Below are 27,258 nucleotides of genomic sequence, written 5' to 3'. Positions count from 1 at the left end.
TAATCTCCCACAATCTCCCACAAATGACATATAAAGGTGGTTGCTTCCTCCTTTCGCTGTTCCAGACTGCTGCTTATGGGTAATTCTGACAATTCTTCATGTTAATATTGAAATGTTAGAATCCGGGTAATTCATACCGGTATGATTCATTGTGATCTAACCTGACCTCGTGCACAGTTTCCTAGAACGTCCTTCAATACCTGTTCAAACCAGAGCATGTATTAAATAATGATGATCCGAGCTTGATTTAAAATATTTCCAGCGATGGAAAATTCACCACAGCCCTTGGTTAAGTTGTTCTAATAGTTAATTGCTCTCGCTGGTAAGGAAAAATTATGCCTTATTTCCAGTCTAAACCTGTTCAGCTGCAGCTTCCAGGCTGTGGATCTTGTTAATTTTTGTTTGTTAGACAGAAGATTCTTCCTGTCAAATTTCTGATGTCTGTAGGCGTTCACTGACCGATCAAGTCACCCCGTAACAGTCCTTCGGACTCACTAAACACGCGGAGCCCCCCAGCCTCTCCCTGTAAGTAAGTCCCGGTGCGTGGGGTTTTTTTTGTCCTCTATTCTGTACATCAGCTTCATGCTGAAGGTTTTTAAGAGCCTTTCCCAGCGCTGCTCCCCAGCAGCACCGCTGCAGGAGCGCGCTGGTACCCGAGAGCCCCACCGACCGTCGTAGAAGGATCGTCAGCTAAAAATCGGTGTTTGGTGAGCTGCTTTTTCCGGGCCGAGTGGAGTAAAATGTGGGATCGTTGCTATGAGCTGGACGAGGCAGCGCAACTGCTAGCTTCGAATATTAAAAATAAACCCGAATTTGAAGCTGGAGGGGGCTGATGGTGGGCAGCAGCTGTCTGCGGGGCTCGACCTCTGCATTGTTTCCCCAATGGCGTGCGCTGCCTTTTGGCACTAAACCCTGACCCTCGACGAGCCGCCGTGGATCATCCCATCAGAAGTGGCTTCTTCGCGTGGACTCCTGTTAAAGGGAAGCCTTAATAGGGGTCAGAGGGGGCTGCACCTATCTCGGCTCATTCCTAAAGATCGAGACCCTTGGCTTCGAAGGCGGGGGACAAAAAGGGGCAGTCAGCTCCGTGTCACCTGCTGCAGAAACATCCTGACCTTCCCGGGGGCGCTGAGTGCCTATGGCTCCCGGCAGAGTCTGTACGATCCAGTTTGGAGCTTTCTGGAAGATAATCCGATTTATTTCTCACCCAGGCACAAAAAAACACGCCCAAGCGGCGCTGCGTTGTTCCGTACAGCACAGGAAGCTTCTTCCCAGCTGAAACCCAAGGCAGGCTGGGGCTGGCGCTGCAGAGGGAGACTTCCTTGCAGGATTCAGCCTTTTTCTTTTTTCTTTCCCCCCCCCTCCCGATTCTTTAAGACCTTTGGGTACATTTTGCTTAGGAAAAAAGCCATTTGAATGGGAGTGTGTCGGTTATCGGGGTCAACGTTTTTGGGATAGTGCCTGGCTCGCTGTGTCCTTTCGCTGCCGTGGCTCCAGCGTCTCCGTCGCGTTCTCTCATTTCTAAACCTTTGATCCCGTTCCCAATCCGTTGGCGTGTTTTTAGGCTTGCAGATTCCTGCTCTTCTGGGTATTCCCCCGTTCGAGGGGGTTTTGGTGGGCTGCTCCCACGGGAACAGGCTGCTTTGGCCCCGAGTAAATCGGGGTGGGCTAAATGGGGTAAACTGAGCAAACTGGGTTTCGCTATCAGCTGGGGCAGCGGGCACGGGGATGAATCGCCCAGTTCCTTTTCCGCTCGCTAAAATTAGTGATCTGCCTCTTGCAATCGCTGCGCGGGGCCGTGCAGCAGCTCGGGAGGTCACGGGAGGAGGAGAGGGGAGAGCAGAGCCCAGCGCATTTGAGCAGGAGACTGGAGACAATCACCGCGAAGCCAGGGGTGATTTTTCCCCTTCAGTTTAAAGGAAAAGAAGATTATTTTCCTTCCTGGCGTGATTTCTTTGAACCGTTAGCTGCTTCTTTCCCTCTATAGCTGGTACCAGCCCCGTCTTTTATGCCGTATGCCCGTTTTTCCTCCTTTTTCCTTCACTGTTTCTATGTAGAAAAAGGCCGTGAAGCTAACTTTTCAGGGAAGTGAGGAGGGGGAAGAGGGAATGGCCGCCGAAAATAGATGAGCAGGTCTTGCTGTACCCCCCGTATCGCCACAGCTAGTGGGCTTGCAGTGGGTACGTAAACATGTTGTGGTTGCTAGGTCTTTAATGGCTGTTATTTTTGGATTCTGTACGCGATCGCTTCCCAACAGTGAGTCTGCTGTGACACAGCTGCCTTCTAAATGCGCCGCATATACTTGCTTTTAAAAAAGATTCTTCCCAAGGTCATCGATCTGGTTTCTTCTCGAAAGGGACAGGTGACACATTTTTCCCTGACCCCCTTCCCTCTCGGCCCGGAGGGAGAAGAGCCATTCTCCAGCAGGGACGTGCCCCCCGTGCCACCGCCTGAGGATGAGGAGGGAGGTGGAGGCAGGTCCCTGCCTCCAAACGGCTGCGGGAGACGTAGAGCAGCGCCTCGAGTCAGGCTTTCATTGAATCTGCTCAGTGAAACTCATCTGGGGGTGGTGCGAGCTGCTAATCATTATTAAAATCTTCTAATCCCATTTAAAACATCCCGAGTGATGAAAGGCAGCTTTAGCGCAACCGAGTGTTAGCTGTAAACTTCAGCGTTGCCATTAAAGTTGAAAGGTATTAACTAAGTCTGCATAATGAGGCAGCTCTGACTCATTAACACAAGGTAATTAAAACTTTGGCCGTCCTGTCTAAGGCATGTGGAGCAAAGGTCTGGAAGGAAGGCAGGGGCTTCAGATCTTCAGCCTGGAGAAGAGAAGGCTCCGGGGAGACCTTGGAGCCCTTGCCGGTCCCTCAAGGGGCTCCAGGAAAGCTGGGGAGGGACTCTGGAGCAGGGAGGGGAGCCATGGGACGAGGGGGAAGGGTTTTACACTGAAAGAGGGAGATTTAGGTGAGATCTGAGGCAGAAATTCTTGGCTGTGAGGGGGGTGAGCCCCTGGTCCAGGTTGCCCAGAGAAGCTGTGGCTGCCCCATCCCTGGAGGGGTTCAAGGCCAGGTTGGACGGGGCTTGGAGCAACCTGGGCTGGTGGGAGGTGGCCCTGCCCAGGGCAGGGGGTGGCACTGAATGGTCTTTAAGGTCCCTTTCCACCCAAACCATTCTGTGACTCTCTGGCGATTCCACCACTTCCCTGGGTTGGAAGGGACCTTTCAGATCATGGAGTCCAACCATCAACCCAACGCTGCCCAAACCACCACTGACCCACATCCCTCAGCACCGCGTCCGCCTGGCTTTTAAACACCTCCAGGGATGGCATTTAGGGATTGGAGCCGTGGGACGAGGGGGAGCAGTTTTAAACAGAAAGAGGGAGATTTAGGTGAGATCTGAGGAAGAAATTCTTGGCTGCGAGGGGGGTGAGCCCCTGGCCCAGGTTGCCCAGAGAAGCTGTGGCTGCCCCATCCCTGGAGCTGTTCAAGGCCAGGTTGGACGGGGCTTGGAGCAACCTGGGCTGGTGGGAGGTGTCCCTGCCCAGGGCAGGGGGTGGCACTGGGTGGGCTTTAAGGTCCCTTCCAACCCAAAACATTCCGTGATTCCATGTGCTGGCTCTGCTCCATTACCAAGAGCCAGTGGTGGCAGAGGGCAGTCGCTCGATCTCTGGCTCTATATCCTCCCTTGTAAAACTTTGTTAAACCATTCTCAGGTTTAACATTAAACCCATTTAACATTAAACCCTTCTTGGGTTAAATCACCCTGCCGGCTGATGTGGGCAGGCGAGAGACACAGGTCGGTTGGTGGATAGATGCTCTTCTCCAAGTCATGCCTCTTCTGCTCCTCTCCTGAAGGCTCCGGGAGCGCCGGATGCTTGAGGCTTTATGAAGTGTCATAACGGAAGAACATCTTTATTAATAAAACCGTTTTGTCCACTCCTGTTGCCCAAACTAATGGAGGGGCCGTAACATTGAATATATTCTACTGGGAGCAAGACTTGCCCTAGCCCCTGCCTCCCCACTCCGCGCCGCTTCACTTTCTAGGAGTGACACAAATCATCGCTCAGGCCCTAATTCCAGCGCCACGGTTATACAGGCCATTTCCTCAAACAATCGTTTGCTTTTTAAACCCACCCTTAATTTAACAATTTATTCCCCTTAAACCCGTGCCACTGAGGTGATGCTCGTGCAGTGTCCGAGAAACGCGAAGCCCAGAACTTTCACGAGGCCAGAAAATGATTTTTCTTCTTTGTGGTTTATTGTATCCTCTTATCTTGTCATATAATAGAAATAATGTTTATGGCATTGAGGCCTCAGCATCACTTGGCATTTAACCAACCTCAAAAGCAGTTTATTGCTTTGTATACTCTGCCGCCATGACCATTATCCCTTAAATCTCTATTGCTTTGTAATATACGAGGCAACAAATGGCTTCTGCGATTGGTTAAATGTGGAACTGAACCTAAGGTGTGTTTTGTAGCTTGTGTAATCCAAACGAATATAGATTATGCCTTTTTATGAGCGTCCCGGTGTAAAGAGGAAAAAATGGCCCTCTTCTCTTTCCAAGAAGCGGCCAGCTCTCCTTGTCACGCTTCAAACTTCCAAAGGTCCAGGACGTGCCTTGGCCGCTCCGAGGTTTGCCGTGGGATTTCCAGCCGTGGACTTACCGGCAGCCGGAGCTACGATTTGTCCCGGCGTATCTTCATCCCAGTTTCAGGTAGGGACCGGCTTCACCGGGACGAGGAGTGAGACTTGTCACCGTCTCTGCGGGTCTGGCAGCGGCTGCGTGTCCTCGGTGGCAGCAGATGGTTGGAGATGCGCTATTGGGATTAAAAGAGGCGGGATAACAGCGAAGCGAGTGGGTAGGTGCGTGGAGCGGCCCAGAGGCCTGGGGAAGCAAGTGCCCAATGCCCCTTGGCTTTACGGCAAAGCATCCTCCTGCTGCTGTAACTTCAAAGGTTTGCCTTGTGCCCTTCTCTCCTTCCAGTTACGGCGTAAAGCAAAAGGTAGGAAAACATTCCCCGTCTCGATGCTGCCAGGAGTCACCTTTACTCCCAGGAGAAAAGCCAAAGGAATGCCTCAGCCCTGCTGGAATTGGCTGCCAGCCCCGGCGCAGGACACCAATGGCTTGGGTTTGAACGTGAGCACGTACGGAAAGAAATAGCTGTGTCTTGATTTAACAGCCTCCGTGGGGTCCGCCGCTTGAGATCGCGCTCCTGGAGCTTGGGAAGGGAAGGCAGAGAAACCGCAGGAGAAACGCGGAGAGTTAAAATCCAGTCTTTGAGAAACTTCAGCCCAGTTGCCTACCTGCCCTTCGAGCAAGCAGGGATTTCAGTGCGCGTTCAGCAGAGTTGTGACGCCCCGTCCTCCAGTAGAAACTGTTACTGTCCTGGCGTGGGAACTGAGTGGGGCTGGACTTGGGCGCAGGCACAGGGCGATTTTCCTAACGAATGCGGCTCCTGACACCCACTCCTTTAATGAGGTAGGAGCTGGATTATCTTTGGAAATCTGAGCTTTATTAATCAGGAGGATGGCGTCTGCGGAGCAGGGCGGATAACGCCAGTCACCAGCGCCGGACTGGTGAGAGCGGCGAGCCAAGAGCAGGGCTCGCCACGGCCCCGTGCGGCGTTACATGGCACGATCGACATCGGGTCTCAGCTCCAGGGCCCCCAGGTGACCTGGGACACCATGATGCCGTGGGGCTGGATGCCAGGTGTCACCGGGGGAGGCGGTTCCCCCCCCCCCCCCCGGGATGGAACTCAGGAATGGGAAGCATTTCCCATCCCCCTGGGAGGGATCAGGGGGGATGGAACTCAGGAATGGGAAGTGGTTCCCGTCCCCCCCAGGATGGGTCCAGGGGAGGGGGAAGCGGTTCCCATCTCCCCAGGATGGAACCCGGGGAGTGGGATGTGGTTCCCATCCCCTTGGTATGGAACCCGGGAATGGGAAGCAGTTTCCGTACCCCCGTGATGGATCCAGGGGAGGGGGAAGCTGTTTCCGTCCCCCCCAGCACGGAACCCGGGAATGGGAAGCAGTTTCCATACCCCCGTGATGGATCCAGGGGAGGGGGAAGCTGTTTCCGTCCCCCCCAGCATGGAACTCAGGAATGGGAAGTGGTTCCTGCCCCCTTGGGATGGAACCCGAGGAGAGGGAAGCAGTTCCCCTCCCTCCGGGATAGAATCCGGGTAGGGGGAAGCGGTTCTCTTCCCCCCTGGGATGGAACTCGGGAATGAGAAGCGGTTCCCATCCCCCCGGGACAGAACCTGGGGAGTGGGAAGTGGTTCCCGTCCCCCCGGGGTGGGTCCAGGGGAGGGGAACCAGCCCTTGCAGGTGGCCCCCGGGCACAGATCCTTCCCCATCGTGCCCCAAAGAGTCGCTCCCCGTTGGGGTCGAGCTGCGGCTGCCGCCCCCCTCGACCAGCCAAATATTAAAATGAAAAATCGTGGATGTTAATGACGGAGCGAGAATAAAAATCCTTCTCCGCGTGAGCTTTTTTTTTTCTTTTCTTTTTTTTTTTTGTTCTGCTTGGGCACAGCTACCCCTCGCCTGTAGTTAGCATGCAAAGTCACGTCTCCGTTGTGTCCCTACTGCACCCCAGTGATTTGAAGAGCTGAGCCATAAACTAGAGTTTCTTTTCTGGTTTTTTAAATTGGAGGAAACGTCTGAAGCTGTGCGGCGAGGAATTCCTGGCTGTATACGCCTGCTCGCTTCACATCTGCAGCTTTTTTATTTGAAGCTGCCACAGCTGAAATAAAATTCTACCGAGAAACATCTTGGTTAAAGGTCTTCTGTTCTTTTCCAGGAATGCAGGTTTCCAGAGTTTAATTATTTATTTCAAATTAAGGCCTTTTACAGCTGCAGTACCTGTACGTCGAGCGCAAAATGGCAGATGCTACGCAAATCTCCCAGCGTTTCCAGTATGTAATGGGTCCGCGTAAAAGTGGTGCGTGGTTATAGTAACTCTTGAGGTTGTTAGCATCAAAAGAAGGGAATTAATTTGGATTGTAACTCATGTATTGTCAGCGGAGTGAAATGATATCTCCCACCTCTGGCTGAAGGTATTTTTGGAGGTGGGGAGGAGGAAGCTAATTTTGAATAATAATAAGCTTGAGAGAAGGCATCTGAAACCAGTAAACGTTTATTTTTTACACTCCTATAACTTAAAAACGGCCAAACCAATTTAAACCAAATTGGATAATAAAAAATATTGCTCCTAGGCTGAGCCCCTGTATGCCAAGTTCCAGTCTAGAATGAATTTTTATGACCAAATTATAAACCCCCTAGAAATGAAGGTTTAAAATGGAAATGTTGACAGACCTTTAACTACAAAAGCACTATAATAGAACTTCTTTTTTTTTTTTTCTTTTTTTTTTTTTTTTTCCGAAAATGGCTGGTTTAAAATATAATTAAGACTTAAATATTATTTAATAGCGGCGTTTCCTGTAAGTTAAAAATCTTTTATCATTCCGAGGGCTGGGGATTCATTGCCAGGTCGGAGAATGCCAGCTCCGCTTTGCATTTGAAGCACGTGCGCCTGTGCGCAGCCCGACCGCCGCAGACACTTGTCTGTCAGATGGAAATGGCTCCGGACAGTTTTCCAAATTCCCCTTTTCTAAATAAAAACCTGGATGCCCGCGGCCTGCCTGGACCTCGGCGCAAATCCTGCGGCTCCGGGAAGAAACCGCCGCCTAAAGACACAACTTTTAATAACACAAAACGCCGCCGGTGGTTCGTTCTGTGCAGGGAAAACACGTTTGCATCCCCTCTGGCTGATTAGGGATTAATTAGGAGCCGTGCTTTAAGTGTCGGGCTCCTCGGAAGGTGCCGGTGGCCTTTCGGGGCGCGTTGGGAAGCCACCCAGCAGCCGCTTGGGCCGTGGTGGAGCTGGAAGCCCCTGGTGCTGCCGAGGGGCTGGGAGGGAAAAGGGCAGGGAGAACTGAAGGCTCATCTTTTGCCGGGGCTTTTCACGGGTTTTTTCCCCCCACTTCCCAAGGGATGCGCTCACCGTCGCGGCTCCGGACCGCAGCTCTCCTCGCCGCTGCCCTTTTTATTAGCGACGGCCTCGTGCCACGGTGCTGCGCCCCGCTCACCCCCCCCCAGCGCGGGGTTCGGTTTTTGTCCCGCACCCCCTACGTTCTTCCACTTCCCAATTCCTCTTATTTTCCTGCCTTTCTTCCCTTGTGGAACGCCGCCCATCAGAAATAACCCCGGGGGGCGGTTGCTGCGGCGCCGGGGATAGGGGGGCTGTCACGACGCCCGGTTCCCACGCTGGCTCAGAAGTGGAACCAGCGGTGGGAGACCACGCTACGGCGCGGTGTCCTCTCCCTTCTCCGGCGGCGTTTCTCCCTCACTGCCGCCCTTCTGCGGGGGAATTCTGGCTCACATACCTTCCGGGGCAGCCTGTGCTATCAGGGATGCTGATAGCGGGATGCAGAGACACCCCCCCACCCCCCCCCCCAAGATCTCCACCTCCATCTGTTGGGGTGAGATATTTTGTATAATGGAATTTTATTTTTTTTTTTTTAAAAGTCTTTAGAAGACGACACTAGGCAGCGTAACCTGGGAATGGGGAATATTTGTAGGTGGAACTCTGCGCCGCTGCAGGCACGCGGTGCTGCTCGTCCTCCCTCCCCGTCCTCGCGGGAGCCGCAGGAGACGCTCTCCCTCCCGCGGCCACGTGTGACGGGCCGGGTGTGCGAGGGGGCTGTCTTAAAGGGCAGGCATTAAAGGAAAATTCATCTGGAAACTGTAATTATGTGTATTTTCAGCTGTCGCAGTGTCCTCTTCCCGTGTGCACTGCGCGTTGCAGCGCTAGCGTTTGACTGGCAAAATGTCTCCGGGAGCCGCAGTGGAGATGCTCCATGAGGCTCTGCCGCATCTTCCGCTGGAAACCTCCCAGATCTGGTTGACGAAATGTATCTGTAGGGTTTTTATTTTTTATGTGAGGTAACTGCTCGCTAGCCCGAATCGGTTTAATTGCTAGAGGAGAGAAGTGACTTCAACCCACGTTACTTCTTTTCTAGTTTGGATTTTCTCGGAAACGTCGGGGCTGTGACTTTGGCTTCTCGCTCGGGAGACGCAGGGAGGTTTGGCGACAGCTTTGACATCTCTGCCCCGGCGAGTGCCCGTGCGAGAGCAAGCCCTCGGTAGGATTTCTTAGCCATAGCGGCTGCCGCAGCAATTAAAATGAAGAAGTAGCACCTCTGGATTTGCAGAAATAGCTGCATGCTTTTCCCCCCTCTCTCGTTGGAGAGATGCTGGTGCCGAGGCTGCAGAATAGCTAATAACGCCTTAAAATATGCAGCAGCCGCCTTTTAATGCAGGTCCCGTTGAAGAAAACGCGATGGGAGGATGAGCCGTGCCGCAAAGCGTTGGCTCGTCGGCCACCGCCGCCGTCTCGGGCCCGCTCTGCAATCGCTTCATTAGCATAACTCATTCATTTTGGCGTAAAAATGGAGTAGATGAGGCGGCACGCAACCAGTAAACCTATTTCATGTGGCAATAGAAGAGCCAGGAATGGCTCGAATCGCCCTTCTGCAGCACTTCGTGTCCCAGAGGGTTCTTCAGCCCCGTCACAAATCACCTCAGAAACGCACCCGGCGCTGAGCTGGGGACGGGGATTTCGGGGGGTTCCCAGTCTCCGGTGCAAGGGGAGCCCCCCCCAGCCAGCGAGACGGGGGGCTGAGAGCTGGGAGGCAGCGGCACTGGTTTTTTCGGAGCCGCTTAAAACTCGGTTTAACCTCCCTGGTTCCGGAGGAAGGCGCTGAGCAGCGCTGCGGGGCGTCCAGACCGATTTCCAGGGAAAGCCATCTGCTTTTCCAGGGTCGGCCTGCAGACTCAGCAGCTATAAATACATATATGTCTATCTATCTCGAGAGCGCACAGCAGGATATATCCCTATATAAAGTCCCATATGTATATATGTATATATTGATATCAACATGGGCATATCCTGGCTACCTGTCGCCGGTTATTGGGGCTGTTCGGTGCCATTTGGGCAGCAGGAAGGAGAGGAAGGAGGAGGAAGGAGAAGGAAGGAAGGAGAGGAAGGAGAAGGAAGGGAGGAGGAGGAAGGAGAAGGAAGGAAGGAGGAGGAAGGAGAAGGAAGGAAGAAGAGGAAGGAGAAGAAAGGAAGGAGAGGAAGGAGAAGGAAGGAAGGAGAGGAAGGAGGAGGAAGGAGAAGGAAGGAAGAAGAGGAAGGAGAAGGAAGGAAGGAGAGGAAGGAGAAGGAAGGAAGGAGAGGAAGGAGAAGGAAAGGAGAGGAAGGAGGAGGAAGGGGAAGGAAAGAAGGAGGAGGAAGGGGAAGGAAGGAAGGAAGGAGGAGGAAGGAGAAGGAAGGAAGGAGAGGAAGGAGGAGGAAGGAGAAGGAAGGAAGGAGGAGGAAGGAGAAGGAAGGAAGAAGAGGAAGGAGAAGGAAGGAAGGAGAGGAAGGAGAGCCGGCAGCAGTGATGACTCTGGATGCTGATGCAGGAGAGCATCCCCTGCTCGAAAAGCGGGCTCTGCACAGCTCGGGGGATGCAGGTTTTCCGGGGCAGCTGCCGCCGGGTGTGTGTTTCTGGGGGCTTGTAATTCCTCAGCGAGGACTGCCATCCTCATCCTCACCCCATCCGCGTCTCCCACCCGCTGCACATGCCGCTCGCGGGCCGGCAAAGCCCATCGAGCCGGGGCTGGAGGCTCTCAGACGCTGCCGGCTTTCTAATGATTTAAATTTCTGTTGGTTTTTCATTATTATTATTATTATTATTTTACTGAGCCGTACCCTCGCTGTTCCCGCGTCGTGGGACGGTTTCCCCTTTCGGCGGCGAGGGACGGGGGAAGGCGGAGGGAGGGTTTCCCCTTTCTCGGCAACACGATGAGGGCGGCAAAAATACCCCCAGAGGAGCACGGCCGGGCACTGGCCGGGAACAGTTTCTTCTCCTTTTTTGATTTAAGGGAGTTTCACAACCCCGGACTTTCTGCTTTGAAGGCAATAATCTCAGCCTGGTCCTTACCTAAAGCTCTTGCTCTATATCAAAAATGCAAACGGCGTGCGCTGCCAGCGCAGAGCCATAAATTGAGCCAGGCTCTTTTATTAACTTTGAAATTAGGCTGATGTAAAACCTCGCTCGTGGTTTTGAGCTGAACGGGAGCAAAAAGCTTGCCGGCGGCTGCAAGAGCGGGCGAACCTGCCGGTGTTGTTGCCATGTTGACCGTGGCTTGTGAGTTTAACCTCCGGCGATCTTATCGCCAGAACTGCAAAACCTGTTCTTCATCCGTCCCCCTCCGAAAGCAAAAGAGAAACAGGGCACGGGGTTTGGGGGTTTTGGAGGGAGGAGGGTCGGGTAGGAAGGAGGAGAGGGATCTTTAGGTACAATCAAAGCCTTGCTCTCGGTATTGAATTTTTCCTGCCTTTTTTGCGCGCTGGGTTTTGTCTTGGCCGGTAAAATATTTCCTTACGTTCAAAACAATCTTTCAAAGATCAGGCCGTTTGGGTCTGTGGGGTTTTTGCTCTTTTTTCGGTTGTCGTTCGAAGCCTCGCTTGCTACCTGCCTGCTAATCTCTCTGAAAATTATGAATTCTTTGTGTTTTACGGCGTGAGCAGATAACTCAGCCCCAAGCGCGGATGCGGCGCGTCGCTCTGACAAAGACCTCGCTGTCGCGCCGTCACGGGTCCGTTTCGTTTTCAAAAAGGTGCCCGAGTTTGCAGGATTTTCTGGAAACCTCTCGCACAAAATCCAGCCAGGTTCAGGGTGAAAAAACGAGTAGGGGGGGGACGGACTCTGCCGCCGACTTCCCTCTCCTTCCCCAGCAAAAATGGTGCTGAGGAGGCTGGTTTGGGTCACAAAGAGAAAGACAGGAATGTTTTCCTTTGGCTCTTTAGACCCTGTATGGAGTTACTAATAACCAACAAACCTGCGACCTGGTTTTATTTCAATATCTAAATAACTTGGGGGGGGCAGGTTATTTTCATGGACCCGCTTCCCCCGCTCGGTTCTCTAACCCCAGAAAGACTCAGCTTTGCAAAGGCAGGAGGAGACGGCTGTGGGTAATGGGAAAAAAGCGGCTAAAATCCTCTTTTTTTTTTTTCTTTTTTTTCGCTTTTCCCTCTTCCCGAGGATGCTCTCCGGGCATTGTTGGCTGGCGGGGGGCCGCTCCGCCCCTCTGCGGCAACCGGGCCGGCATCTCCTGGCGCAGAGCGACACGGCGGGCGATGGATGCGGCGATACCCGTCATGCCGGAGCCCGGAGAAACGGGAGATGCTGCCGTGTCCTCGTGCACTTGGCGGGCAGAAAAAAAAACAACCCCCCCCACCACCACCCCCCCCCAGCGAGCATCTTGTTGCAGGGTGCAAAAAAAAACCCATTTCAGCCGTAATATCTCAGCTCCTTTCTAGACACTTCGTGCGAGATCTGAGAATGAAAGCGGAGCTATTCGTAGAAGTGATTTATAGCCGTGCTTTTTTTTTTTTTTGGCGCTTTAGGGGGTTTTTGGCTACAAAAACCCACCCTCCTCTCCCTTGGGTGGCGGCTGCTTTGCATGAGAACCTTCCTTAAAGGGTCTGGGGTTGGGGTGTAAAAAGCTCACGACGAATATATTTATTTCTAGTAGCGGGAGGAACCGGGAGATTTTGTAAAGGATTCGCTGGGCCAACCCTGCGGCCGCTGGGGGCTTGCCATGCTGCAGCCGCACAAAGGGCTGGCGTGTGCGTGGAGGAAATGAAAAGAAAAAAGCCACCTTTGGGGCTTTTTCTTCTCCGGGCGTAAAGACGAGGGCACGTGGCCCGTGGGCAGAAATCCCCTTTGGGCACAGGCGGTGGCAAGCAGGGTTTTTGGTTGGGTTTTTTTTTCCCCTTTGCTGTTCACCCCTTCCCTGGGTTAGTGGTACCGTCTGGAGGAATTTAGGCTAAAAAATCAGGTCCGGGGTGTTGGTGGAAAAGCGAATTTCGGTGCAGGAGGTTGAGTTTTCGGCTCGGTGCCGTGTGTGTGCGTCATTCCCCCCCCCTCCTTTTCTTACAAGATCCCCTGCACATCTCCTGCCGGGGCGAATCTCGGGAGGAGCGTGGCATCGTGTTTATTTAACACCTGCTTAACGACGCGGGCTGAGAAACTGCACCGCCACTTCCCCGGCACTCGTACCAGCTGTTTTGCTCAAATAATTTTTTTTATATGCCGGCTTAAAACAATAAAAACATTAAAGTCCTAAAATTCCCCCCGAGAGTAAACATCGAGACAATAAAGAATTGTGTGTGTGTAGGGGATGGGGTGGGAGAGTTCTGCAGCCGTGCAAAACAAGCCGTAAATTCATCTCAGCAGTAAAGCCTGCTAAATTAAACCATTTCATAAAATGAAGTTCTCGCAAAATGTTGAATCAGGCTGTCTTTGGGGCAGTTAAAGATATTTTTTTTTTATTTTATTTTTTTTTTATGTTTTGGCTTCTTCACTTCTTCAGGTTATTTATAACGTGCCGTGTGTGGCTGTGTCAGTCGCCGCTTTTAGGCGGGGAAGCGGGGTTTGATTTTGGGGGCCGACGGGGAGGGTTTTACGGTCACTGGGATAATGGGCAGGAGCGGCCATTTGTTATTATTATTTATTATTATTGGTGTCGTTTTTGTCTGCTTAAACCCCCTCAATGTGGGCTTCAAACAGGGAGATGAGCGATTCGACCTCAAAAAAGGCTCGTTTGTGAGAATCAATATTCAAAGGATTGGACTTTAAGCCACCCGAGCTAGACTTAAACGTGAGGAGCGATTTGTTCCGCCGGGCGCTTGCTCGCCTGCGTCTTCCTGGCTCTTTTCTTTGCCTTTTTCTTTTCGAATTGGGAGACTCCTGCCTTCCCCGAAGTCACGGCGGGATGCGTTCCCCGATCCTCGCCGCCCTGGCGATACGGGTGCGAGCGCTTGGGCGCGCGGCTTTAACTGCGGCTTCCGCAGGCGTAATGTCTGCTAATTCCCCTCCTCGCTGGGCTCTGCGCCCCAGCTTTTGTTTCCCTGGCTGGGGGAGGCGTTCCCTGCCCACTTTTTAGATATTAAAACCAATTTTGCCATTGCCACGGTAGCTTGTCTCCCTTTTAAGAGGCTTGCTGCGGCGTTTGCTGTAAACCCCGAGCGTTTGTGAGCTTCAGAAGGAGATTTAAGTGCGCTGCGCTTTGACGGCGTGCGAAACGGTTTATTATCTGCAGCCTGTAACGTGGGCGGGAAAAGAAAAAATAAATAAAAAAAAAAATACGGTGAAGAACCCTAAGGATGCGAGCAAAGCGATTTTGGTGACCTCAGCTGTATATTTCTCCGTCGCTGAATCATCACCCAGTTGGCACCTCGGCGGGGGCGATCTCTGCTTGGGGGGGGGGGGAAGGAGGGCCGTAGATCAAACGAGGTGGGGGAAAGCTTATGGGTGAGCTGCTCGCCTTGTGCTTGGCTCTCTCTCGTCTGATTTTTTTTTTTTTTTTCCCCCCCTCTTCTCGCACTTAAGAGTTTATCCACTTCATTTTTATTAAGGGCTGCAGGTGGAAAGTGGTGTTAAAAGGGTTTCCCATTAGGCAGGAGCGGCTGAGGAGGCAATTAGAAGGGAGCGAGAGCCCTGGGCTGCTGCGAATTGCAGCTGGGGAGCCCGTCGCGGCCGCGGAAAGGCTTTTGCGGGGGATTTTGTCGGGTCAGTGAGTACCCGGAGAGCCGGGAGCACGTTAATGCCCTCCTCGGACGTAATTCCGGCGCGTAAGACGGGCGAAACCTCCCCATCGCCAGCTCCTGGGGTGGCAGTTTGGAACCCGGCGTGTGAGAAGAGCCAGGAGACATCCTTCCCCCTAAACCTGACCCGGCACCTTCTGAAAGAGGGTGCAGTTGCACGCTTGATTGGAGATGATTTGGGGGTGGGTGGGGGGGAAATATAAAAGGATCCAGATCCTCGATGCGGGAGATTTCTCCCAGCGCGGCGGGTGGAGGATGGAGTCAGGGAAAGAGCTTGGAGTTAGAGCCCTCTGCGATAGTCTGCTCTGAGCAGCCATAAATCTCGGGAGAGAAGAGGGTCACTGAGAACCTCATCAGGGTGGGAGCAGCAGCGCCGCGTTAATATGCCCATAAATCTACCTGTTCCGATAAAACAGGTGGCTCTTCCAAGAGGCAAAAATAGTCAAAACGCCCGGAATTTTATTATTTTTTTTTTCTTCTGGCTGCTGCTGCCGCTGCCTATCTCCTTTTAAAAGCTTAATTACCGCCGGGCGCTGACATCCGACGACTTATCGCGGGCCTTTATAAAATGCAGGGCTTATTTTTGCGCCCGTGTTTGGAAAGCCGGGGCAGAGAGAGAGAGAGAGAGTGCGAAGGGGCTCTGCGGGTTGGCCAAAACCTCCCGGAGAAAGGCGTGGAGGGGCACAAAGAAACGGCGCGTTGTCGTACGTGGCGTTGAGGTGGTTGTCGGAAAGGTGTTTGCGCTGCTCCTTGAAATAAAGGGGACGAAGGGACGCACCAGATGGGTCGGTCGTGGAGGGAAATGGTGGCCTGGGATAAGATCTGGGAGCTCCGTAAATAAGGCTGGATGGGAAGGGGTGCAGCAGGAGCTGCAGGATTCTGGGGAATTCCTCAGTCTCCTTTTCCACGTCTTGCCCTGGGACGCGTGTGGAAATGGCAGCTGGCCGAAACCATCTCCGCCGAGCGCTCGTACCTCCCGGTACGCACCGAGGGGCCCAGACCCCTCTTGTTTCCACGGCTCCGTTTCCAAAACGCCCGGGTCGCTTCTCCGGGTGGCCAAGGATCCGTAAATCTCGATTTACCTCCTGTGTTTTGTCCCTCTCCGCTCCGTGATCTCCCGTATACCGCCCTCCATAATTACCCTCCCCAATTTTAGGCTGCCTGAGCGTATTTAAGTCGTGCCCGCGCACCTCTGCTTGCGTGGGTCTACGCTTCCCTATAGCTCCTTCCCTCTAGCTGCCGAATACCAACATTAAACGGGAAAACCCCAAGCCAATTGAATTCTGTCTTCATTTAAGACGACGGCCTCTCCAGAGCGTTGCTGTCGGAGCTTCCCCAGGAGCGGTCCCAGCTCAGATCCCCACAAAACACCCCTTTTTTCGGGCAGTAAAGCCTGCGAGGAGCGGCTCGCGCACCATGAATGGGTGGGCGCGGACCCAATATCGCAAATGAATTGAAGGAAATCGGCCTTCCAGGGCATTAAAAAACTGAATGGGGACCATGGCATCCTTTTTTCTAATTGTAGTGTTGTTCAAAGGTCAGGGCTGAGTCACGTCGGCTTTTTCGAGCTGCGGCGTATTGGCACAATGAGCGCTTTTTTCCATTGGAGCTAACTTATTTTTTTTTTTTTAGGCTCGGCTTTTCTCGTAGCCCTGAAACAATAGTGCAGCGGAGAGGACGGGGTGAGCCTGGTGCGGGGCATCTTCCGAGAGGACAAACCACCAAACCTCTCGGATGAGACCCAATTTAACCTCCCGTCCCCTCCGCCCTTGAGAATTCGCTTTGGCAATGAGGGTGAGGGGCTTGGATTGGAGGTGAGGGACCGGTTTTCCGGAGCAGAATCTGCTGCTGCTGGCGTCCCGTTTTCCCAGCGCAACTTTTTCTTAACGCTCTTCCCGGGGTAAGTACGGAAAGGGAGATGCCACCGTCCCGCGCGTGGGCACGGTGGCTCCCTGTTGCCCGAGGACCCGACCGCGCACCCGCGGGTATCTCAGGAGACATCCCAGTCCTGCTTTGGGCTCAGTTCCGCCGCCTCAAACCACTCCGTTTCCCTTTACCTCCCTTTCCGAGCGCTGCCGACGGCGCTGCCGTGCCGGGGCGGGGAGGGGGGGGAGCGTGGCACCGTCCCCTCCGGCCGCAGGGACGCCGCAGGCTGTCACCCCGGGTGGAAGGGCTGCCGTGCCACCCAGCGACGTGTGGCTTGGCAGGGAGCGGGGAAACCGGAGCGCCTGGTTCCACGGAGCCGCGTGTGCTCCGGCACCTGCTGCCAAAGCGGAATCACAGCCCTGGCCGCCCTCCAGAGCCTCCCAAAGCACAAAACCCTCAGCCAAATTCATCGACTCCGGTTCGGATTTAATTATTTTTACGCATACATTCTTGTTTCTCGGGGTGCGCAGGGAAGGAGTTTCCTGTTATTCTTTTCTTTTCACTCCATAAATTATCTCTCGCATGCCTGCGTCGCGCGGGGCTTGTGGCCGATGCTGTTTGTTTGCCGAGAGAGAGGGAGAGAGTCTTTGCTCCCAGATTATTCGTTCAGGAGCCGCGGAGCGGTGGAGGCAGGAAGGGTGACTCATTTGGTAAACAGCAGAGGCTTGCAGGGGAAGGCAGGAGCCCGGATTGGGTTTCTGTGGTAGATCTGAAGTCTTGCCTGGTTGGGGCGGTGGGGGTGGGCGGGGGTGGATTTTTTTATTTTTTTCCCCCTCTTTTTTTCCCCCCCCTTTCCAGCACCAGGGGCTCGCGATTCTTTCTCCGCGTTGCACGAGGGCAGGGCCCCGGGAACAGCACGGCAGCGCGGCTGCGTAATTCACCCTTTTTCCTCCCTCGCTGCCGCATAACTTCCCAAACCGCTCTCTGCGGTAGGGCAGGGCAGGAATTCCACTTATCCCGAGCTCCCTGCCCTCCGCCGTGCCTCTGCCCCTTTCCCTTGCTCTCTATTCCCCAGCTCTCGTGACGGGGAGGAGACGCTGAGCTTGAAATACGGTTAGGGAAACACGGCTGTTAATTGCCTTTGTTAATATATTTTATTTCTTTCCCCCCCCCCCCCCCCCGCTTCTGCAGTGCTTCTCGTGTGGCTCCCACTACTCGCGTGCGCGATCGCCTTCCTCTCCTAACGCCCTGGTGAAGGACGGTGCCTTTTCCCTTTTTATTTGCTCGGGCTGGTAGGTAGGGGGAAGGATTGATGGCTTGCCCAAGGTCACGCCGCGAACCCGCCGTGCTGCTGGGATTTCGAGCCGGGGAACGTAATCGTGATTCACATCCACGCCGGAGCGGTGTGGGGGTTCCCGTGGGGCAGGCGCGGAGCCGTAGGCACACGCGCTCGCGGAGTCGCTGACGCTCCGCGACTCCGCCCCTTCGCTCACCTCCGTTAATTACCGCTGCGCCTCTCCTCTTCGCTTAGGTGGCAGCGGTAATTAATAGGTGGATTTTAATAACCTTGGCTTTTCGCGAGACGAGGCTAAAAATGCTCCACCCTGTGGATGTCAATAATTATTGCATTTCCAGGTCGGGAGCCCGGCGCTTTGCGCCACTGCGGGCAGGTCCCTGCATGTGTCCGTGTGTCCCCTCGTCGAGCATCGCTCAGGCAGAGGAGGGAGCGTATCGGTGTCTTAAAAAACCCTGCGTGCTCTCACGTAGGTGTTTTAGGAGCCTGATCTTCCCGGCGTGGTTTTGGGCTGGAATTCCAGCGGAAGAGCTGCGCCTACGAGGCACCGAGGGCTCCTCGTCCGTGGGGACGTTCTGCTTTGGGCACGACAAAGGGGCTGCTCCTCCCCGGTGCTCCATAAACCACCATCTGCTATTTTTCCTACATATCCCCCTTTTTTTTAAAAAAAAAATAAAAGGAGAGAAGGTTGATTTGTGATCATGCAGCCGGTGTCCGGCTCGGGTTAAATCCAGCGGGATGAATCCACGTTGGCTGCTGGCCCCCTCCATAAACCGCTATCTGCTATTTTTCCTACATATCCCCCTTTTTTTTTTAAAAATTAAAGGAGAGAAGGTTGATTTGTGATCGTGCAGCCGGTGTCCGGCCCGGGTTAAATCCAGTGGGATGAATCCACGTTGGCTGCTGGCCCCTCTGGTGATCAAGCAGCCGGTGTCCGGCCCGGGTTAAATCCAGCAGGATGAATCCAGGTTGGCTGCTGGCCCCCTCCATAAACCTCTATCTGCTATTTTTCCTACATATCCCCCTTTTTTTTTTAAAAATTAAAGGAGAGAAGGTTGATTTGTGATCGTGCAGCCGGTGTCCGGCCTGGGTTAAATCCAGCAGGATGAATCCAGGTTGGCTGCTGGCCCCTCCGGAGGGTCGGCGCTTCGTTTTACCAGCACCCGGACGTGCCGACGCTCAGCTCGGGCACGTCGGAGACGAGGGAGAGACTGTGTCTACCTGATGAGACTTTATCAAAATTTAAAAAAAAAACCAAAAACCAAAAAAAAAAAAACCCCACACCAAAAAAAACCCAAAAGAAAAGTCGAATGCTGAGTTTATTAAAGAGTTTGCCCCGTATGTCCTTGGCCGAATGCTTCCCTCCTCACCGCTACGTGGTGTGCTGTCGGCCAGATGGTTGCTGCCTTCCCCCCTGCTGAAACACCTGCATTTCGGCGGAGGGGCATGCGGATGAGCAGCCCTCTGGGATACGGGAAGCTATAGAAATGTAAATTAAATTATTTACCTACTCCCAGTTAAATGCTCTGCCCTTCTGGCCAAGGAGGAAGAGGAACACGGGATGGGGCGGGCTCCGGAACCCCGTTAACTCTTTGTTTTAATCGCAGGGAAGTTTTGTGGAGCGACCCGACTATCTGGGCGCTAATTACCGGTGACGACGGGGTAGGAGGCAAATACGGAACTGCCCGTAAAATTCCGCTCCCTCCAGCCTGGTCCTCGCTGCCTCGTAACGAACATAGCGGCTCTCTCACCTCCCGGCTGCTGATTTCGGGGAAGCCGGAGCGTCCCGTGTCACGCGTTGGCGTTTTAACCTTCTGGGCTGGTTGGAGACGGGAGGAGCCTGATGTGGAGCCTTTAGAGGTCAGATATTATCCGACAGAGAGAAGACGCTGCTGTGCGGCGCCCATCTGTGATAACCAGCTTAAAACCTAATCACGCGATCCCCCAGAAAAACCCAACCTTGAAGGCAGCTGATTCTCTCGAAGCGCAAAAAAAAATAAGGCAAATCTTTGTGGTTTGCGCAATGTTCGTCCCCAACAAAATCCTTGTTAAAATGGCTTTTTTGGCTGCTTGGTCGGGGCTTTCCCAACACCGGCGCTGAACGCTGGCCCGTGAACAGGCTGAAGTTTCTGATTATTATTCTTAAGTCTTGCCTTTTTTTTTTTTTTTTTCCCCCCCCTTTCTTTTTAAACAAGGAAAGGAACGTGAATTAATCACAGGGCAGGATGTAAGCGGATTTTTTTTTCCAAGTGAAAGGCATAGCCGCATGGGTCCCTGGAGTCGCCTGAGCCAAAAATAACATCTCGAGGTTTAATCTCGGTGCAGCTTTAGTGGGGAAAGGGAGCTGCAGGGGGGGCACGGCCCAAAACCCATCCAGCCCCGCTCCTCGCCGAAGAGACTGAGCTGGCCGCGGCCTGTCGGATTTTTACGGGACCCGAGGGAGCAGAAATAACCTTTTCCTGCCGCCTCCGGCTCGGGAAGGGCAGCGGGCGCTTAACGCCCGAGCGTTTTACAGCCCAGCATCCCGCTGCGGCGCGAGAAAACGGCCCCGCTGCCACGACGCAAAGCCCCGCAGCGGCCGATACGGCCCTGATACGGCCGTGGATGTTCCCTCTCGCCCCTTTTTTTTTTTGGGGGGTGGGGGGGTTTCCTTTCTCCCCGCGCAGACTGGGGCGAAATGACCTTGGCTCGGGGGCGTTCTCAGGATAAAGCCCGCGCTGGGCTCGGAGCAGCCGCTCCCTCTCCCGCGCGGGGCTTTGCGCTGGGGCAGGAGGAGCGGAGCTGCTTTCGATGGGTGTATGTGCAATACCTGGTTATTTTTTATTATTTTTTGGGGGGTGTTGTTCTTGAGCTGCTCGCTCGTAAACCTTGGCTCTTCTTCTCGTTTGTCCTCGCTCAGGCTCGCGGAGGTGCTGTCTCTTCCCTCCTCTAGCGGAAGGATGCTGCCACTGAAACCAGCTTTCCAGAAGTGCTCGGTAAACCGTAGCTGCTGCGGCCGCCTTCGAGCTGCAGGGACTCGCTGCCCTGGCTGCTTTCGAAAAAAACACGTGGAGCTTCCCACTGGGAGCAACCGGGCTCCGAGCTCTTCTGAAAACCTGGCCCGGTGAGCAGGTGAGCACCGACGGGATGGGGAACCCTCCCGGAGGAAACGGGGGCCCCAATCTCGGCGTCTCGTCTCTCGTAAGTGTGTGTGTGTGTGTTGGGGGGGCGGGGGGGGGGGGTGGAAAGAAAGGAAAAAAAAGGCGACGCAGCCACGCCATTGTCGCATTCTTTCAAACCAACAAGTCTTTGCGGCGTTACCTCCTCCTCGTCTCCCGACACCTCCTTTCCTATGGAAATGGGCCCATCTGGGGATTCACGTGGTCCCGGGCAGATAATTGTAATGGTCCCCCCGGCCTTTAAAATCTATGAATCACTCCAGTATCGGGGCACTTTATGCACATTAGCGAATTAATCCTTGCAGCCTCTCTGCGAGGCAGGGAATTATCGTTGTCATTGCTCAGCTGGGAAATGGGTGAGATGGAGCCCAGATCTGCGCCAGGACTCGTTGGGGGGTCACATCACTCACAGCTCTAACAGCTAACCTTTGGGCACCCGGCCCTCGGGGGCATCCGTGACCCCGCATTAGTTACCTCCGCCGTTGTGCCGAGCGATCGGGGGGTATCCAGCCCTCAGAAATCCATCTGAGCCCTGTCAGGGTGAGATGGATGGATGGGGGCGGCCAGGGAGCGCGGGGAGGATGAGCCGTGTGGGACGCGGCCGGGCTGGGATCCCTGTGGGGGGGTCCGGCATCTCCCTGGGGGTGTCTCCCAGCCGTTGGGGGTGTCCCACACACCCGGGGGGTCCCCAAATGAAGTGCCCCTCGCCCAAGGCGGTGCCGGGAGAGCAAGGCAGACCCCGGGACTCCCCCCCCCCCCGCCCCCAGCCGGCTGCAGCGCTGTAGGGCATCGCGGCAACCCGACGGACCTTGGGAGTGACATTTAAAGTGGGTGACTTTAAAACCTGGTCTGGCGGGAGGTGTCTGGTTGGAACGAGATGATCTTTAAGGTCCCTTCCAACCCAAACCGTTCCGTGATTCTCTGACTTTGAGCTCAGCCCTTCCACGCCGGAACGCTTTAATGCAGTCACGTAGCTCCAGCGCCGCCGCTGCGCGACAACGTGCTCTCTTCCTTTGTTCCCCCTCCTGTCCAGGTGTTTCAACCGTGTCGCGGTGTCCGTGGGCGGAATAACACACCGCCGTGCCGGAGCTAAGGTTGGAGCAGCGTTTCGGCTTCCCTGTATTAATGACAGCTCGTTAATTCAGCCGTGGGATGAGTTTGACGGAGGCAGGTTTGGCTTCTCACCCCTTTTCGGGTCTGGCGCGACTGTACCAGAGCTTTGTGCTTTCGGCAAGGTAAAAGTCGCCCTTTTACAAGCCCGGAGCAGTTTGTGCCGTTGCAGCCTATACCCGCTCTATATGAAAACTGAATTTTGGGCAGGCGACGGGCTCGGTACGCAGCCGGTGGTTTGTGTGCTCTGAAAATTACTGTCAAGGTTAAAAAAAATAGCCGTGGAGCTGGGGCGCGGGAGCTGCCGGGAGAGGCAGGGCTGGATGCGGTGGCTTCGGCTCTCGCCTGCCCTCCCTTTTGCAGCCGACGCAGTCGTAGGCTTTACAAAAGGAAGGAAAAACCCCCGGCAACCCCTTACATCTCATGTTGTGCTTGTTAAACCCGCAGGAAAAAAAAAAAATAATAATCTCCGTCTGACTAAAGATCCCAGGTTTCGGCCTTAACTGCGTTTATTCTCTGGCTCTTGCCCTAATGGCGACGGCGCGTTGGTCCAGCTGGAAGTATTGTGTCCTATTAAATAAAGATTTTTAAATGAGCGCATTTATTCATCGAGCTGTCACAGCCTGTTGAGTAAAGAATGCCGACTGGCCGGCCTCAGCCTGCCTCAAATCTGTTTTCTCCAAAAAAAAACCAAAAAACCAAACCCCAAACCAAGCTGTGACCGTCTCCGGGGTAAATAAACCCCAAACCCCGTCTTTACCCAGTGCCGCCCGCCCGCTCCCTCCCCGGCCCCGACGGCAGCCGTAGGGCCGCAAAAGCGGGGTTTAAACTCTTTCTTTTCCGCAACCCGAAGGGTCGCCGCCGTTTTCGGGGCCGACCGGCGGCGGCGGCGGCGTTATCCCAGCGCCTGGCCCTCGCCCCGGAGAGTTTACGCTCTACATCTTCTTTTTAATTCCGACGCCCGCGAAACAGCAGGCTGAAATAACACTGCTATATGTCAGCTGCTGATGGAAGGAGATTAAATATTAAAGCCGGTGCTGCGGCTTTAACTCATTCCTTTTTTTTTTTATTTTTTTTTTTTCACCCCCCCCTCCCTTTTCTCTCCCCCCCCCCCCCCGCCTTCTCCTGCTTTTCTTCTCTGTGTAAAATGACATGATTTAGAACTGAAGTGCCAGACTCAGCCTCTAGGTTTCGGCCTTTGGAAATGTAGGGAGAAAGATATATTGTGTCTGCGAGCGTTTCTGCGCGGAGAAAAGAGAGAGCTCCCCAGCTCGGGAGACCACATAAAGATGTTAAATAGAGCTGTAACGCGCGCCGAAAGCGGGGAAAAGTGCCCTAGAAAAAAGAAAAAAAAAAAAAAAAAAAAAAAAAAGGCGAGGGGGAGGGGGGAAATATATGTAATAATCCTGCAATGGAGCAAAATGAAAGATTAAAATAAATTCAGAGGTGCCGCGGCTGGGCTGGAACGTGCCCCTCGTTGCGGGGTGGGGGGTGGGTGGGGGATAGAAACGTGACCCCGTTCCCCACCTCCTCCTCTTGCCGCTTCCCTCATTGACCTAAAAATCTCCCGTTTCTTCACCCGGTACAAAACAGAGTCGGAGAATTGGGATTTTTCTTCCTTTTCCTTTTTTTTTGCCCCCCTCCGTCTCTGCGTCTTTAGTGTTTCCAGACGCCGCCGGAGCGGCCGCCTGCTAAATATTCATCTGAAACCGGCTGCTCCTCCGTCCTCACAAAAAAAAACCCTGATTTATTTTTCTCCCTTTACCGTAACCCGCCTATTTTCCTCCGCAAACGGCTCATCCCCGCGTGGCGAGGGCCGAGCGGGGTTGGTGGCCCAGCGCCGTAAAAACCGGGGCGTTTTTTTTGGGCCAGAAACGTGACAAAGTGGCGGTGCCCACCCTTTCTCCCTGGGTGTCCGTCCGTCCTTCCCCCCCCTACACTTTTCCACCAGCGTTTTTATGGCGCGATGCGAAAACGCCGCTGCAGGTTTTTGTCCTCCCGCGGCGAACGGTGCGCTCCCTTCCTCCTTTGTTCGGTGGCGTTTTGGCGTCGCCGAGATTTGTCACTCCGCTCGGGGGACGGAGGCAGGGTTGGGCTGGAGGGGAGCTGAGGGGAAGGAAAAGAAACCCCCAAACCGCGCGTGTTTTGAGCAAAACCCTCGAGAAATGTCGTTTAAGGTGTAGTTGCAGGGGGCGACGGGGGGCAGCGGGGTGGATGCTTGCGCTTAAATGGGCAAAAACCTCTTTTTTATCTTTTTCCCTGGGAGCGTTTTAAGACCCACCAGCTCGGATGTCTTTTTAATTCGAGCCCCGGTTCCGAGTCGCCAACCCGAGCGCCCGGCGCCGCGCCGCCTTGCGAAGGACGCTTCGCGTAACACGCTCGTTATCGCGGCGCAGGGGAAGACGGATGGGACGCGTGCGGATGCGCCCCGCGTCTCGGCAGCCCCCCAGGCCCTTGCCTTCGCTAACATCCCCCCCTCCCAGCCCCGCGCCTCCCGGCAAGGCGCCGCGGCGGCTTCCAGCCTGGAAAACGCTTCGGTTTTTTGTTTTTTTTTTTGGCTTTTAAAAAAAAAAATTACATATATAAAATGGAGTCATAAATAAGCATCGGAAAGAGCGAGCGAAGCCGGGGTGTCACGCTTGAGCTAATTCGCAGAAACAGGTGGCTTTGGGTGGGGGGGTGGGTTTGTTGGTTGGTTTTAAAGAAAAGGGCTGGGGGGGGAGAGGGAAAGGGCAGAAAAACACCTCAAAAAACGAGCCCGACGCGTGCGTAAAAACCCCGCGGTACGGCCCGGGCAGCGCCCTCGGCCTCCCGCTTTGTCGCAGTCTATTAGGAGGGGCTCGATCCATCCCGGGGTCTTTACGATTATTGCCTTTTTGGCTTTAACCCCCTCCCTGCCTCTTTTTCCTCCCCCCCTTTTTTTGTTTTCCTCTCCCCTTTTTTTTGTCCTCCATCGTGGCGGGGGGGGGGGGATGCTGCCCTTTTGTCTCTCTGCTCTTGGCGAGGGACGACGGCTGCACATCCCTAAAGCCATCCCGGGGCCAGGAGGCGGATTTTATCCTGGGATTTTATCCTGTGCTGATTTTATCCTACGATTTTTCCCACAGGTGGAATTTCAGCCTGTTTTTTACGGCACGTAAAATCTGTCCTCCCCACTACCACCACCGCCCCCCCGCCCCCCACAAGCCATCCCCAGTTCCATGGTGGCCGTGCCTTGGGCTCCATCCTGCTCCGTAAAACTGCTCCGTGGCCGGGGAGGTGCCAGCTTTGTCCCACGCCATCCTTCTCCCCCCCCCAACCCCCCCCCAAAAAAAGTTGCCTGACCCCCTTAATAGCGCCTAATTCATCCCTTCGTTATCCAGCAATAAAGCGCCAGGCAGATTGGCGTTTCCTTCCATGGGTTGCAGCCGCCGCGTGGCCCCGCCGCTGAAAAAAATTAAGGAAAAAAAGAAAAAAAAAAAAGGACATTTAAAAATATTTATTCCCTGGTATAACGTGGTTTTTTTTTTTTTAATTTCATTTTACGCGACGTGTTCACACATCGCTTCTCAAACAATCCGTCCCGCTCCGGTTTTGCTTTAACGCTCGGCAGCGATTGCATTCCAGTCGCTTCCCCCACAACTCCCCGCAAACCCCCCCCCCCCCCAACACCGCCCTGCCGCAGGATGTCCCCGTAAAAAACCCGCGAAAGGCGTTTATTCACGATTCTCCCTAAATTGTTTCGTTTCAGAGGTTTACAAACGAGGACCACCTGGCGGTTCATAAACACAAGCATGAGATGACATTGAAATTCGGCCCCGCTCGCACCGACTCGGTCATCATCGCAGGTACGTGGCGTTTCCACCCAGGCCGCCTCCCCGAACGGCGCGCATTAATATCGCCTGCCTGCAAGATTAATACCAGGGACCAGATGCACTGCGAAACGTCTCTACCTCCCATAAAAACCTCTGCTGATCTGCATTTAATCAGGAGGAAAGGAAAAGCCAGCGGCTTCCAAGTTTCTATTTTTTTGCTTTATGGTAGTATCAGGTTTTGTGGTTTTGGTTTTTTTTCTGGGTTTTTTTTTTTTTTTTTTTTAGGGTGGGGGGGGCGGTGAGGGGGGATGGGTTTAGCTCTCACCCTTTTTATTAAGGCTGGAAGATTTATGGGCAGAAGGGCTTGGGCGTCTCTGCGCGTGCTTGGAGGACGATGAGCACGCTCTGACAAACCCCAGCTTCCTCTCCTCAGCCCAGGTGTCAATTTTCCGGAGCTTTTAGGCTCGCGGTTAATAAATTAAAACGCCCTCGAGTGCGCTGGCTGCTGCCGAGAGCGCGTTTACGCAGCCCCAACGAGCCGCTCCGGCAGCGCCGCGGTCAATGCAGCCTTTATAAAATCGGAGGGGGGGACGACCCCAAAAGCCAACCCCAAAAGCCAACCCCGCGTATATTGTTGTCTGGCAGCGGATCGCTGCCGGTTACAAACGCTCTCCTGCCTTGTCAGGCCCCTTTCCTTCGGGCTTCTTAAAAAGGGGGTGAGGTTTGTGTTATCTCTGAGTGAAAAGGTTGAGAACAAGGAGAGAGGAGGAGGAGGAGGAGGAGGAGGAGGAAGAGGAGGAGGAAAGGCTTTTTGAAGCCCCGAGAGTTCGTCAGGGGAAACGAAGCGTCTGCTGCAGGGGCCTTTTGGGCTCATCTCCAGCCCGAATTTCGCCGTTGAAGTGGGAAATAGCGATCCAGTCGGGTTCTTAAAGCCTTTTCAAGGGAACGGTGGCTGCGGGCAGGACTGGGAGAGCGGGCGCAGGCTTTGCTGGGAGGGCAGGAGGCTTCTCCCAGGGGAGGGAGGGATCGCCGAGATGGAACAGGCTCCCAGAGGGAGAATTCATTTCGAACGGGGTCGGGCTCAGTGGGAGCTGATGGGGAAGAATTTGGGGCAGGGGCTGAAAGAAACCTCAGATTCCTAAAGGTTGGGTTTGCCACCAGTTCACCCCCTTTTTAAACAGGGGGCACAGCGGGAGGGTTCCCTTTTCCTTGATAAATCCAGGGCGCTAATTGCCCATGGTAATGGGGGAGCGGGAACGGGGTACTTTCCTGTCTCCAGCCTGCTCCAACGGGGATGCGGCATGGAAAACCCTCACCTTCGCCGCTCCCAGAGGTGGATATTCCTCCTGGGCACAAACCCTCGCCGGTAAAA

General features: G+C 54.2%; 1 protein-coding gene across 11 annotated transcripts in view; it reads left to right on the top strand.

Moving 5' to 3' along the window:
• The window catches only part of LOC128901278 (cyclic AMP-dependent transcription factor ATF-7), a 70,139-nt gene that overhangs the window by 24,412 nt on the left and 18,469 nt on the right, over window positions 1-27,258 (top strand). For 7 of the 11 annotated variants that reach the window (XM_054183161.1, XM_054183165.1, XM_054183163.1 and 4 more), the window contains one exon: window positions 25,823-25,919. In XM_054183161.1, coding sequence (XP_054039136.1) covers window positions 25,823-25,919 — 97 coding nt within the window. Of the gene's footprint in view, window positions 1-16,338; window positions 16,565-17,008; window positions 17,241-19,552; window positions 19,685-20,625; window positions 21,005-25,822; window positions 25,920-27,258 lie in introns of those variants that run through there. The other 4 variants (XM_054183160.1, XM_054183168.1, XM_054183158.1 and 1 more) reach the window with 4 other exon arrangements.

Source organism: Rissa tridactyla, chromosome 24 (genome assembly GCF_028500815.1).
Source record: "Rissa tridactyla isolate bRisTri1 chromosome 24, bRisTri1.patW.cur.20221130, whole genome shotgun sequence".
NCBI classification, from domain to species: Eukaryota; Metazoa; Chordata; class Aves; order Charadriiformes; family Laridae; genus Rissa; species Rissa tridactyla.
This window is presented reverse-complemented; position numbering and strand designations above follow the sequence as displayed.